Source organism: Rhinolophus sinicus, chromosome 11 (genome assembly GCF_057876585.1).
Source record: "Rhinolophus sinicus isolate RSI-liver-muscle chromosome 11, RSI-T2T, whole genome shotgun sequence".
NCBI lineage: Eukaryota > Metazoa > Chordata > Mammalia > Chiroptera > Rhinolophidae > Rhinolophus > Rhinolophus sinicus.
This window is the reverse complement of record NC_142511.1, coordinates 8293013-8308199: the sequence shown is the minus strand read 5'-3', so window position 1 is coordinate 8308199 and position 15187 is coordinate 8293013. Positions and strand designations below refer to the sequence as shown.

The following is a 15187-nucleotide window of genomic DNA, read 5'->3' as shown; positions in this document are numbered from 1 at the left end:
ATCGTGGACTAATTAGGTCAGCCTCACGAATCTCTCGGATTGAACTGCTGTTTAGAATGTACACTGCCACTTACCTTTTTCCCAGAGGATAGCCTATTTTCCTAACTAGACTGTAAGATCACTGAGGGTAAACGCAAGGTCTTAGAAGACTTTTACCCCTCACCGTCCTTGGGTCAGTGCCAGAGGGGAAGCTCTATGCCACTGCAACCTCCAGTCCCTCTAGAAAACAGAACCACTGAAACAAACCACAGTTATAAAAATTCAACCAGTCCTTCGGAGAAATCGTGGAGCCTGGGGTTGGTTTAGCAGTGGTGAGACCCACACCCCACCCGATAGTTCCCCTTCATTGCCGTCTGACCCAGAGGAAAGCAGTTGGTTTATCTTTCCAAGGTTCTCTGCCCTCGCTTTTCCAAGAAAGAGGCTAAAATCATTCTACCTCTATTTCTTAGGGTAATCAAAGACAAATGAGACAAGAAGCCATGTGAGGATTAATTAGATGAGCTCCCTAAAATGCTCCCAGCATTTTGGGAAGGATGCCATTATAAAATGTAGACAAGGTCTTATTTCAGAGAAAGAGTTGAATCACCAAAAATACACTGCACAATGGGGAAAACAAAACACTAAGTAGGAAACCTCGGCACTAAGCACCCCAGTCAGCAGAAAGTGCCCACGCAGACGTCTCCAGTCCGTCCAGATTACCTCTTGTTTGTGCGCCAGGGAGGGAGTTTGGAGCATCTTCCCGGAGGGAATCTCCTTTATGAGATGTGCTGCTCCCCAGGGGCTAGCCTTTGCCTGGGGAAAGGGGACCAGGAGTTGATGACGCAGGGATCTTCTCTGCCCTCTGGCCTTGCTCAGTAAACAACCTGTTAGGAAGCCAGAAAGTAACGCCCAGAGGATGATCTTCAAAGGCCAAAAGGGAGAAGGCGCTCGCCATCCTTGAGACTGGCCCAGAGCTAACAGGGCAGGAACGCTCCTCCCTCCCCAGCCCTTCCCTCCTTTCCTGCTTTCTTGTGTCCACACTGCAGCACACATCACTCCAGGCCGGGAGACAAAGCCGGCCCCATTTTTGATGAGGAGGGAGCAGCCAGGGTCAGGATGCTCTGTCTTCTCCATGGCCGCAGCCAGCTGTCAGACCCTTTGGGGGCAGCTGCCCTCCAGCAGGGAAGACCATAGTCTGACATTTGCTTCCTCTCCCTCGAACATTTCACAGGACCCACGCGCCTCACCTACCCCAGTATGCATCTTCCCCCATAGTAGGCAGCAGCTGTGACACTGGTAAGGTTTCAGGACCATCATGGTAGCTTTGCTTGGTCATGCCCCCAACTGCAAAGCAACTTATTCTGGCTGAGAGAGAACTCCAAGAGTCCTGCCTTCAACAAATCTCTCTCTCTCTCTCTCTCTCTCTCACACACACACACACACACACACACACACACACACACACGTGTGTGAAGTGAAGAGGGAACACACACCAACTCCAGCATTACTTAGCTGTTGCCTGATGTCAGCAGACTGCCCCCCAGGGGATTCTGTAAAAAGACTCGAGCTGCTTGGTTAATACTGGCATTGCATGTATTCTAGAGAGCGTGGTCAGCGAGTGTCCCTTCAACATGCCCATGTCTGGAGAACGACAGAGGCAGAAATACTTGGTTGGCAGTCTGCCTTTAACCTCCTGATTGGTCTGTGCTCACATGTTATTGTCCCTGTTGGAGAAGGCCCAGATTGCCCAGCTGTAAGCATGGTCTGTTTGAATTGCTATCCTTTGAACAAAACATTTCTTCCTGCTCAGGGCGTCCGGCTCCGAGGGCTAGCAAGAGCACACCCACAGTTCTTTACACAGGGGCCTGTTCAATTACGTTACAGTGCATTAGCTTGCTTATTAGTTGATATTTGGCTTAGGTCTATACAGCCTGGATAAATATGTACCACACAGAGGGACTGCTTGGTGAGGAGAAAACTCCTCTGGGCTGAAACAGCATCTCGCAAGTTCAGACTCCTACGAGAAAGGAACACTTCAGCATCTGGGGCCTGGGCAGAGCTGCATACGCACGGTGGTTGTGTTGGCAGCCCGCTTCCTGCATACAGCTGTGAGCGCAGACAGACACACACGCACCCCACAGGCAGCGTTAGACCGTGTACCCAGATGATCACAAAAGCAGGGAGAGCGATCGCCAGCTAATGTCAGCCTCCTTCCAGCACAGCAGTGTGTCTCCAGGGTGTTGCCAGGCTCAACTCCACCAAGGGGCTTCTGCCACCACCCTGGGGACACTCTTTGCAACCCACAGGGTTCACTTCAGAATGTTTTTTCTTGGCTGCATGTTCATCGGAGAAAGACACTGACCTCTACAGACATGCCACAGAGCTTCATGGACCTGGGACGATGGACGTATACATGTATCACGTATCACAACCCCACCTCTGTGGGTCCTTCCCAAACAGTGAACCGCGTGCAGTTGAGTGGAGCCTCCGCACCGGTAGGCAAAAGCCCTTGTCATTTCAGTAATTATGCAGCCCAATTGGATTTTCTGAAGCTAATGGGAGTTGCACTAACTTTGAGGACTTAAAAGCAATATAGGTCAGGCAGAGTTCCCAAGCTGTGACAGCCATGCAACACCAGGGAGCAGTAAGAGGGCCATCTCTAGCTAAACCCCAAAGTCCACTGCTCAGCTCCACCAGACAGAAACTGAGACGTGGGATCATTCCCTCCGCCTGCAACTGCCAGGAACCAGGGCGAGAGGGTTGTAGGGGGGCAAATGATCCCCTCCCCAAGGGACACACCGAAAGGACAAGGAGACGGGGATGGAGAAAAATCACCCAAAGCCTGCACCGTTACCTTGAATCCTTGCAAGAGCCCTCCTGGCTGTATCAGCTGCTCCCCAAACCTCCACTGACTGGAAGGAGACTCCTAACAGATCCCAGGTTTTCGTGCAACATTTCCAGTGGCAGCTTTCCAAAGTTTCTACTTCATGATTTCTCGTGGTTCTTTCTCATTTGGGAAAAGCGAATGCCTCCGCTTCAGCGGGTGAGAGGCAAAGGAAGTCTCTTTTCAAATTCTCTTGCTCCCGGCTTGGCCGCTGCCGCCGCCGCGCTACCGCTTGCCGGCTGCCTCCCCACTGAGCAGCCTGGATCCCCGGCACCCGAAGCAGGTTTGAAGTGGGGCTTCGGCGCCGCTGAGCCGGGGAGCACGCGGCGGGGAGAGGGAAGGAAAGTGCAACACCCAGTCGGGGGTGTCCCCTGTCCGTCCGCAGAGGGGAAACCCAAGCTCTTGTCTTGCTTGCAACTCTGAAGGGACTCACCGGCCCTTCATCTCTCCCGAAGTCAGTGCCCCGCACATGGGCAAAGCCCGTTCCCCCGGCTTCAGTGCCGGCTCGGCTGCCCGCAGCCCTGTCTCTGCGCTGGCGCCTGGCGGCAGGTGCACGTCCCCGGGCCGGTGCAAACGGGCTGCGCCCGCGCTGCGGAGGATCTGTCCAGCTGCTGCCCGCAGCTCCCGAGGCGAGGCGGGCGGATTCCAGCTCCGGCTGCAGCCGCGCGTTCCAGCTCCGACTCTGCGCTCTGCACCTAAGCCGTGTCACCTGCAGACTCAGACACCAGATGAGTGTCTTAAGATAACAATGCTGCCCGGCCTGCCTCTCTTTCTTATGCACGTAGGTTGGCAGCCAATGGGACGCAGAGCCACAGTCCCCACAGGCGCCCATTGGCTGGCGGCTTGGCAGGGGGCGGGCTCGGAGCCTCACCGGCTGTGTCCTTTGGTCAACGGGCAGGCGAGGGACCAGCTCTTTTAACCCCCGCAGCCTGGTAGCAGGGACTTTCTGGCGTGGGTTAGGAAGGTTTGGGTAAATCCCCCGCTGGGGAGTTGGAGAGTGTAAGAAGGCGGAGGACCGGGGAGAAGCCTGGGAGCTGATTACATGTTCTTCTCACCTTCCGGAGTTACAGTGATCATTTGTCCCAGACCATTTTGTGTGCTTGCTTAGCTAGAACTCTCAGAGATAGGGGCCCATCTGACACATTTTCTTAATAATTGGAGTTTTATTCAGTTGTTTTGTGTAGTTTAGCCTCTTGGTCCCAAACGGAAATGAGCCCCCAAGTGAGAAATACTTTGTCACTGTGTGTGTGTGTGTGTGTGTGTGAGAGAGAGAGAGAGAGAGAGAGAGAGAGAGAGAGAGAGAGAGAGAGAGAGAGAGAGAGAGAGAGGAAGAGAGAGAGAAGACAGGAGAAACTCAGTAAGAAGAGTGGAGAGAGGACCCGCTAAATCAAGAAACATTCTGTCCCCAAACCAGGATTGTGAAGACAAAGGCAAGAAAAACCCTTGGGGAGAAATTAAGGGGGTGGGGGGGAAATGTCCTGCTTCCAAAAGAGAGAATTGTTTTGCCTGTGGTGTTTCCCTCTGTGTGTCTTCTTTCACTTCCGTGTGTGTCAGGAAGAGGGACTGTGGGCCTCCATTTGGTTTTTAAAGGAAGACCAGAGATTCAGAACAGGACCAGCCTTGTTTCTATGAAGCAGGTGCTGTTGCTGAGCCTGTGAACTGGGGTGTGGGGGGAGAAAGAAATATTGAATCAGTGTGAAATATATTCTTGATGTACTAATGAGGATAGAAAACTGAATTGTGTCTAGCGAGCTAGCATACTGCACTAAATTTCGGCAAGAGCAGGGGAAACTAATAGTTGAAGAAAACTCCAATGCAACAGAAGAACTGGGGGTTGAAGCCTGCAAAGGAATTTAGGGGGTTCCCACTAAATCATGTGGTGAGGGAAATATACAGAGGTGAATACGCAGCCAGAAAGGGAGAGAAGTGTTTTGGTTCAGTTTCTTGAGTGGAGAGCAACATCAAGATTATTTTGTAAAAAAAAAAAAAAGAAAAAGAAAAATACAACAGCAAAAAATAAAAGAATGCAGAGGTTTGATGAATGCCAAAGTAATATAAATTAGGATTAGCTAAAAAGCATCAGGGAGCCAGATGTTCTGAATGAATGGGGGGAAATTAGAAATATCCCTTACACACACCCTGAGTCCCAACCAGGCATCACTTTGGCCTGTAACCCCGTCTCTGTATCTTATACAGGTTTGAAATTCCTCCTCCATACTCTAGGTATTGGTTTACTTAAGCTATAAAATGTGTCAGAGCACAGTCTTCCCAGAGGGTCCCCAGCTCTCCTATTGAATAAAACATGCAAGTGAACCAGTGACAGCCTAAATCTGTTGCTGTCCAACTGCTGAGTTATTTACTTCTGTGCTTCTAAGAGACAGGCCCCCGGAACTTATCCCAGGTGATAAGACACAAGATGTTGAGACTCTTGTAAAATGAGAGAAGGGAGTCGGTAAAGGGAGGGAGTCGCTGAACAAATGGTTATCAACCTCAGTGGAAAGAGTTACATTTTCCAAGATCTCTAAAGAGGGAAAAGGGGTGGAGTTGGGAGACAACTTGAAAACAAAACAAAACACTTGCCTCTGCTTTCTTCTCCTGTGGAGTCTGAAGTCCTGGAGAAACATCTAATGAAGTTAAACATTAAAGACTTCTACAGGTGAATTTTTGGTGAATTTTTGCCTGTATATTCATCCATGTGAACAGTGCCCACAAATCTTCCAGAACTTCAGGAAGCTAGTCCCGCCCTTCTCAGTGAAACCATTCTCTCCCCCAGAGATACTATTCTGATTTCTATCATCAAAGATTGATGTTACCTGTTCTTGAATTCCATGAATATAGAATCTTAGACTATACAGTCTTATGTGTCTGGTTTCTTCCATTTATCATTATGGCTATGAGATTCATTTATGTTGTTGTATGTTTGTTTATTTTTTTATTGCTGTGTAGTATTTCATTGCATGACTACATGATGTTTATATATTCTCCTATTGACGCATATTTGGGTTGTTTCTGCTTTTGTCTATTACGAATAAACCTGCTACGAATGTTCTCGTACATGTCTTTTGGTGGACATGCCACAATAATTTATCCTGGGTATACTCCAAAGAGTGTAAATCACTTAATTTTCTTTGGGCTACTACATGGTGGTGGTGGTGGGGGGGGAATCTCATGAAGAAGATTCTAAAGGCTACTTTCTTTCTGAAGTAATTGAATACGGGGATAATGGCAAAAGCAATCAGCAACTAAATGCCTAAAATGTGTCAGATCCTGTATACATAATATCATTTCCTTCTCACAACAATTCTAAAAGGCATGTATTATTATTTTTTTTTTTATTTTTTTTTTTCTGTTTATGGTAGCTCATTTATTTTCATCACTGAATAATATTCCACTTCTTGGATGTACCACAGTTTGTTTATCTATTCACCTATTGAAGGACATCTTGGTAGCTTCCCGTTTTCAGCAATTATGAATAAAGCTGCTATAAACATTCATGGGCAGGTTTTTGTGCAGACATGTTTTCAACTCATTTGGGTAAATAAATACCTAGGAGCATGATTGCACCAGGCACAGAGGTTTTAAGGAAGAAATTATATGAATTCTCTGAAATTTCTCCCAGAAAATAAAAGCAGAGGGAACACACCTAACTCATTTGATGAGGTCAGCATTACCTTAATATCAAAACCAAGACATTACAAGAGAGGAAACTACAAACCAACATCATTCAAAGGCATGTATTATTGTTTCTACGTTGCTAGTAAGAACATTGAATAATGCTATTTATTGTATCAGGAAGTGGCCTTGCTTCTTAAGGTGGTGTGTGTGTGTGTGTGTGTGTGTGTGTGTGTGTGTATGTGTGTGTGTGTAAGTCCTCCATGAGCAGCACTATGGGAAAAGGAAGCGATGGAAGGTCTCACTGCATAAAAGAGGCTGGATATTGGTCTGCAGAGCTGGGACAAATTGGAGAACAGAGTAGTGCATTCCAGGTGGACAAAATGTGTGGGAAGAGTGAAAATGGAAAATTGGCTTTAATTTGATTGGGATGTGTATGTGTGTTGTGGCGGGGGATGGGGTAGTAAGCAAAACATCTAAGAGACTAAATATGGGATTTGAAGGAGTTTTTCAATTTCCAAACCATGCGTGAACTTTATCCCTTGGAATGGGGGAACCTTTATAATACCATGATGAAAGCAAGATTTCACGAAGATCAACCCGGTTAGTGCCTGCTAGCAGAAGTCCTTTTCTTCTAGAATCTGTCCAGGCCTAGCCTAATATCCAGCCTGCCATGTTTCCCAGAAAATAAGACCGGGTCTTATATTAATTTTTGCTCCAAAAGATGCATTAGGGCTTGTGTGCAGGGGATGTCCTCCTGAAAAATCATGCTTTTTCCAGGAGGGCTTATTTTCTGGTTAGGTCTTGTTTTCGGGGAAACACGGAGCTAGGTATGCAGATATACTTGAATATAGGAAGTTGGCCCTCGGGAGAAAAGTCAGGATTGGAGATAACAGAACCGGATCATTGATAGCGTCTTAGTGAATTTCAATACTTGCGCTTTTGTTATCTGTAGCACCTGGGGTGGGCAGAGATCACTGATCCCATTTCCTTGATGGGGACACTGAAGATAAGAGTGGTCCAGGCTCACCTCCAAATAAGCAAATAACAGAGCTGAGACTTGAATCCAGGCCTGATGTTCCATCACATCATGTTACCTTTGCACAAAGGTAATGATAGAGACGCATGCAAATTTCTTCCAGTCGCATTTAAACGTAAAACATCACACAGCACAATGGTGTGGTTTTTGTGAACTTCTGCCTCTCCCCCAACTCTCGGTAATGACTTCCCTAAGAGGAGGCTAGAGGACCTTGTATGTGTGTTTATAGGAATCCAGTGTACTGGCAAAATACTCTCTTTTTATTTGTACAGTTTTCTTACTCTATCCTTCCATTGAGAAAGAGGTCTGTGAACACTTGAGACACCAACTTCCAACTGTTTCCAACTCAGTACACATTTCACAGGGCCATTTTATCAATGTGTTATTTGATCTTGTAAGTATGAATAAGAAAGCATGTAAAAAATGACTATGGATTGGCAAAGAAAGTTAGATACTGACTCATCAGAAAATCAACCCTAAATAGTTCAGTTGGGTTCTCTAAAATGACTCAAACCCTTCAGAAAATTACAAAGAAAGATTTCAAAATAATAGCAGATGATACGCTACTCAAAAGCAGAAGCCCTTTTTTTTTTTTTTTTTTTTTTTTTTTTAAAGATTTTATTGGGGAAGGGGAACAGGACTTTATTGGGGAACAATGGTCAAATTGTTGTCCTTTGAATCTTAGTTGTGGAGGGTTCTGTTCAGCTTCAAGTTGTTGTTCTTTCAGTCTTAGTTGTGGAGGGCGCAGCTCAGCTCCAGGTCCAGTTGCTGTTGCTAGTTGCAGGGGGCACAGCCCACCATCCCTTGCGGGAGTCGAACCGGCAACCTTGTGGTTCAGAGGACAGGCTCCAACCAACTGAGCCATCCGGGAGCTCAGCGGCAGCTCAGTTCAAGGTGCCGTGTTCAATTTTAGTTGCAGGGGGCAGAGCCCACCATCCCTTGCGGGACTCGAGGAATTGAACTGGCAACCTTGTGGTTGAGAGCCCACTGGCCCATGTGGGAATCGAACCGGCAGCCTTCGGAGTTAGGAGCACAGAGCTCTAACTGCCTGAGCCACCGGGCTGGCCCGCCCTTTTTTTTTTCTAGAATCTGTCCAGGCCTAGCCTACTACCCAGCCTGCCATGTTTCCCAGAAAATAAGACCGGGTCTTATATTAATTTTTGCTCCAAAAGATGCATTAGGGCTTATGTTCAGGGGATGTCATCCTGAAAAATCATGCCTTTTTCAGGAGGGCTTATTTTCTGGTTAGGTCTTATTTTCGGGGAAACATGGTAGCCAGGTGTGCAGATGTTTACTGAATGAGTTACTGTGACCCATGAAACTCAATGATTATCATGGCTGCTCCCAGACATACCACATACCGTGTAGTGGAAAGAGCACCAGGCAAGAAATCTTGTGGTCTCCACCCCTTTTTAGAAGATTGCTTTTGGGTAAATCTCCTCAATGTTTCACTGGCCTCAGTTCCCTCACCTGTTAAGCAAGAGACTAGACTAATAGATGAGCTGGTAGTTTCTTGCCGTTTTTCACATTCCAGGACTAAGTATGTTTTCCTGGCATCCATGTTAATTTTTCAATGGCAAACCTTATATAATTAAATTTAATACTGCTTTCTCTGCTAGGGAGAGTAGGAAAAAAGTATCATCATAGAGTCTTTCTTTCCCTCAGTAACTCCTACGGGAGTAACGAACATAAGGATGAGTTTTAGAAAGGTGATGAGCAGATAAGTCTTTTTTTGCAGGACTTTGCAATGCTACATAGTACTATACCTCTGGGTTAGTGCTCAGATACATCGGATTCAAACTTGTAATAGAGTTTTCTTTTCTTTTTTGTGGCAAACCCATCTTGCACCCCTTAAACGTGACCTTAAATATGGCTGATTTTCTCTATTCCCTTTAATCAACTAGAGTACCCTGTGAAATACATGGCAAAAGCTTTTTTCTTTTAAAGGACATGCATTCACATATGCCAATAAATTGACACCAAGTAGAGTAAGAATGAAATTGTTTCCAAAATGGGGGTCCTTTTTGAAAACGGTGGTGTATTAAATTCCTAGAGAGTAGGCATTATGTATAACAGTCTTACAGCATTGAATAAATGACGGTGGAGGGCATACTTCTCAAATAAGTTGTTGGTTATCATGTGAGAGAAAGTTGAGTTAAAGATCAGATTCCAGCACACACAAATGCCACTTTCTACCACTTTATTATGTGTTGTTATTGCTTTAAGACAACACTCACTACCCAGCACTAATGGAAGCAAAACTTATATGGGCTTTTGTTGTTATGGTTGTTGTTTTTATCTATCCTGTTCCACTCTTGATTGGGTTGTGATCCACTTGGACCATTCCCAAGAATACTTTTTTTTAAATGTCTTTTCCACTTGTAAGAGTGCTCAGCAACTTTAGTTTTTCTCGCATTTTCTTCCAGCTCTGTTCTATTTACTGGATTCTCTAAACTTAAAGACTCAGCGTTTCTTTGAGTTAGCTCTACTTTTTAAAAATATCAATTATACCATTCCCTAAATCGTCTGTATATTGGTTACAACAGATACATTTGTAACAAAAGGAAACAAAGCGGTGGGGAAAAGCTGCAAATAAAAGTTCTGGTCTCCCACTTAACTGTATACAGCTGGTCAGCTTTGGTTTTTGTTGTTCATATCAACCTCTTGATTTATTTATATCTATATAACTAACATTTTCATTAACTATTTCTGCAAAGTTAGTGCAGAGTAAAAAGTACAGATGTGCATTTATCCCAGCTCCTGCTTATCCAGTATATAAATCCAACTAGTGGGTAAAAAAAAAAAAAGAATGTTATTACCTATATCCACAAGACAAGTGGGGGTGAATTTGCACCTACAGAGACCACCCCGCACCGTCACCTGCTCTGAGTAAGCAGCTTTTTAGGTGTGTGCCCTTCCCAACCCATCTGGACGATGATGCGAGAGGGAAGATTTTGCAAAGACCAATTTTCTAAAAAATGCTGTGCAGGTGGTTAGTAGCCAAGCGCGTGCTTCTCCTGGGGGGTGACAGGGTGGAGAAGGGCGGCAGCACCAGTAGCCTGCGGGGGCTGACCTGATTCCCTGGAATCCTCGGCTCCCTTCCTCTTTTCTCCCTACGTCCTTCCTTCCCCTTTTCTCCTCTCCCCCTCCCCCTTTCCCTTCCCCTGATAAGCAGCTCCCAGAAACAAAGGACGCGGGCTCTCCAGGCATCAGCGGCTCAGCCCCGCGCACGCACTGGAAGCGGCATCTTGTTCGGGGGACCAGGGATCGCAGGCTGCACGTCCCCTCCCCAACCGCCCCCGCCTCCCTCGCGCGCTCGCTCGCTCGCTCCCCGCTCGCTGCCTCCCCCACCTTCGCAGCGCTGGGAGGAAGGCGCCGGGGCTCAAGATGGCTTTAGCCGGGCTCTGCACCCTGCTCGCTTGCTGCTGGGGGCCGGCAGCGGTGCTGGCCACGGCCACCGGCGACGTGGATCCCTCCAAGGAGCTGGAGTGCAAGCTCAAAAGCATCACGGTGTCGGCACTGCCCTTCCTGCGCGAGAACGACCTAAGCATCATGCACAGCCCCTCGGCCTCCGAGCCCAAGCTCCTCTTCTCCGTGCGCAACGACTTCCCGGGAGAAATGGTCGTGGTGGACGACCTGGAGAACACGGAGCTGCCCTACTTCGTGCTGGGTGAGTCCCTAGGGCGGTCGAGGCGGCCCGAGGCGCTGGCCCTGCGCCCCACCCCCCACCTCGGCTCGCTCCACACACACCCACTGGCCGGCGACCTCCCCTCCCCCACTCCTGCCTGGCTGGATCCGCCCCATTCCAGACCATTCTCCACACGCACTTGCAGGCCAGCACCACCTAGCACCTGACTTCCCCCCGCGTCCCACTGGGATGCTGGGTCCTCAACCTCTCCGTAGCCACCCTGCCTCAAAGGAACAGGTTGCAGGAGTCTCTCTGAAACCCTTCCCAGTTTGACCTCCCAGCTTTCATTCAGCAGCACATGGACAGAGCACTTCTTGTCTGCCACCAGCTCAGCGAACAGAGCCCTGCTCCCTACGCCCTGGCCACATTCTCAGTTCTTTGCCTCACACCCCCTGGACACCCACCTCCACCCATAGTTGCTGGGGGAGTTGGAAACCGGCATCCCGTTGTCACCTTGCCAGGCATGTGCAGGCCGGATTGCACCGGCTGGATCTCTAGGCTTCACTCATTGAGAGCTTTTCATCTGTCACCAGGTTACTGACGCGCGCTCTCTGGCCTTCCTTTAGATTACTCAAGTTTCCTGCACCCCTGGTGTCCATCCTGGCAAGCCCTGCCGCCATGCCTACATAGAACAGCCCCTCATGCAGTCACCTTCACTTCTCCATGTCACCTCACATATCCCTGGATAAAGAAATCATCGAGCAGTAGCCTGTAATTATCTTCTTTGTTCTCATGGCTACCTTAGGTGGGCGTAGGCGTTCCTGCACACCTGGTCTCCCTGAGCGAGACTTCCTTCCTTCCTTCCTTCCTTCCTTCCTTCCTTCCTTCCTTCCTTGCTTCCTTGCTTCCTTGCTTCCTTGCTTCCTTGCTTCCTTCTTTCCTTTGTTTACATCTCTCTTGGTGCTCCTATTTTCATTTTCTTAGGCCATGAAACTCCTTCAGGCACTGGAAACTCTACGTCACTTTTAATCCCCCCTCCCCCTTTTCCATAACCAAGCTGTAAAGATACTATGGTCCTGCTCCAGCGTCTCACAAAGCTCCACAGCTTCATGTGACGTCCTTAACCAAAATTCCCCTCACTTTTCCATGGGCGGGTGTACCTTTCACCGTGCTGTGCACGCCCTGCCCATGCCATCCATTTCTTTAGTGATGCTGTAAGGCATTCTTATTTTGCCCAGGAGAGAATTCAAAGATAATCACAAGTCTCTAGATCCAAGAAAAAAACCAATGTCCAGAGGCTGCTTCATCTACTCGGTGCCCCAGCAACTAGAACTCGCGTGGCAGGAGCATGGCTTCCTTCCTGACGGCCACATGTAGGTGAGGGCCTCGAGTGGGATGTTATCTAACATCTCCTCATGCTCTTCACAAGACACATCTTCACACAAAAACTTTAACAAGTAGAAGAGTAAATCCCCATTCTCCACCCCTATGGAAAAGCAATTTCAAAAATTGTCTCGTCTTTTGAAAAGTTGTTTTTCAGTTCCCGGAGTGCAGCTCAGACAACCCCACTAAACCCAACCTACACTCTTAATGGCATTATTTTTTGTATGAAAAATGTACTAATAACATAATAAGAACAGAGGGCTGAGTGGGAGTGGGAACCCTGTCGATATGCTGCTCATTAAAGCACAATTGCCGGGTTATTCAGTGGATGTACATTTCTTGTTGAAGTCACGCTGATGTGTGTCGTGCATAAGAACGTGTATAGGGAATTGTGTGTTTCTAAAGAGCCTGTTTTGGGCTCCACATGCAGTGTTTACGGTGCATGAAGAGGGACATGTGTAGTACATGGAAACAGGGAGATTGGACTAGCAGGTATTCAACATTCCACTTCCTTTTTTGCAGAATCCCAAAGCCAAGGGCCTAAAGCCATGATGGGACTACTGGGATCCAATGTGCCCAGCAAAACTCCAGAGGTTAAGAAGGGGTTTTCTGCCCCTCTGTGCAAAGCGGCCCACTGCAGCACCCTGCTGGGGTTGCTATGGTAACCTCTTGCAACTTGGTATTTACACACAGAGCAGACTCACTCTCTCACTCTAGGGCCAGCTGCATTGATCGTCCCAGGCCAGTCAACAGGGTATGTTCGGAACCAGAGATGAGGTGGGACCTGTCCCTTCTGGCCCAGTATTCCCAGGGGGAATATGTGTGAATCTCTGCTTGGGTGGCAGAGGAGAACTGGGCAGAAAGGGAGAGCAGTCCAGGTTCATGGAGGGTAGACTCAAGTGTAGTTGCTTTTGAAGTTAACTTTTGTGGTCCTGGATCTTGTCACTCTTAGCCAGTAGTAAGGGCTGAAATCACTTTGATTTAGAGCTTTCCCTACTCTTATCTCTGGAACCTAGTTTGCTTAAGTCATCATCTGGAGGAGTCTGAATTCGTCAGTCCTGGGAATTTACTGGGCATTCACTTGCTGGGCACCACCGTGTTTCCCCGAAAATAAGGCCTAGCTGGACAATCAGCTCTAGTGGATCTTTTGGAGCAAAAATTAGTATAAGACCCAGTATTATATTATATATTATTATATTATATTATATTATATTATATTATATTATATTATATTATATTATACTATATCATATCATATCACATTATATAATATCATATCATATCATATCATGTTATATTATACCCAGACTTACATTATAGTAAAATAAGACCGGGTCTTATATTAATTTTTGCTCCAAAAGACACATTAGAGCTGATTGTCCAGCTAGGCCTTATTTTCCGGGAAACACAGTATTACGATACAGAAGTTAAAAAAAGTGAAAGATTTCCTGCCCTCAGGTCTTTTCTAGTCGATGGAAACACAGACTGAGATACTGTAATAGCTGTACGTCATAGCACCTGGTTGCGTGGTATCATATTAAGGTGTAGGAATGCTGAGGAGGAGATACTGCATGATAAGATCAGACTCCATGAAGACATGGGCTTCACTATGGGTCTTGACCCAAATCAGAGCCTTTGGTTTCCATTTGTCTCCAGGGTCAAGTTCTGTCACTTCAGTGAGTCAAACAAGGGTCTTCTCCTTCTGAATGAAGCCAGCTTCTTCAGCATCTTATCCTTGCAAGCCTGCTGTGGCCTTTCACGACTCTTTCAAGACTTTGTACATGCTGTTCCCTAGAAAGTTCTTTCTGCCTTCTCCACTTGAATGTTCTAGAATGTTCTTCCTATTATCTCCACTTGAATGTTCTGGAATGTTCTTCCCACCTTCTCCACTTGGCAGTCAGTCATCCATCCTTCCTTCTAAATCCTGCATGCATGTCACCTCTCCTGAAGCCTTCCCTACCCTCACAAGGCAGTCTGAGTCCATCCCACTTCTGTGCCCTTTGTGTCGAGTAAAAAAACAAAACATGAATGAAATTAAAGATTAGTTTTGTCTTGGCCTAAGAAAAGGGAAGCAATTTGACATTGTGGACGAAAGATGAGCAAAGGATGGTAGTGGGGGTGAACATGGGAATGGCATGTGCATGGCACAGTACGGATGGAGATGAGCCTTGTGGTATGAGAGTTGGACGTGACTGCGCCTGGCTCTGTAGAGTGGGTAACGGTTCTCCACTTAAAAGCCAGCCAGGAGAGGGTTGACTTGACACAGAAAAGGGTGCAGCGTGACTTCCAGAGTCTTTCTCAGCCATCATAGTTGCCCATTTTGCTTGTAGGGAATCCTGAGGAACAATGGAAGGGGGGTCATAGTATCTCCTGTTCTCTGAGGTAGGATTTACAAATTGTGGTGCAGGGGGCAGATGCGACTTTCAGTTACATTTTGTTTAGCTACATAATTTTAAAATGTTTTGAATTTGAATGTTCTTAGTCAGACATGCCATCTTTAGATGGCTATGCTTCCCACAAATACTGATTGTACTGTGGCCAAAACTTGTCATTATGGCATTTATCTGACAACTCTAAGTCACGTAATCTAAACCCCTGTTTTCAGAAGTGTTGTAAAACTCTCTGTGATATCGCAAAAGAACTGTAATTTCTAATTTAAGAC

At 46.9% G+C, this 15187-nt stretch overlaps 2 protein-coding genes across 3 annotated transcripts in view; one reads left to right on the top strand and one right to left on the bottom strand.

Annotated features, from left to right (window-relative positions):
- The window catches only part of BRINP2 (BMP/retinoic acid inducible neural specific 2), a 90135-nt gene extending 86538 nt beyond the window's left edge, over nt 1-3597 (bottom strand). The window contains exon 1 of the mRNA XM_019728423.3: nt 2834-3597. The gene's annotated coding sequence lies outside the window, so the exon portion shown is untranslated. The remainder of the gene's footprint in view (nt 1-2833) is intronic.
- Nucleotides 3598-10700: 7103 nt separating this feature from the next.
- ASTN1 (astrotactin 1) overlaps nt 10701-15187 on the top strand; it is a 290620-nt gene continuing 286133 nt past the window's right edge. The window contains exon 1 of one of the 2 annotated variants that reach the window (XM_019728300.3): nt 10701-11184. In XM_019728300.3, the coding sequence (XP_019583859.3) occupies nt 10902-11184 (283 nt within the window). In that variant the 5' untranslated portion in view covers nt 10701-10901. The remainder of the gene's footprint in view (nt 11185-15187) is intronic. The other variant, XM_019728222.3, reaches the window with a different exon arrangement.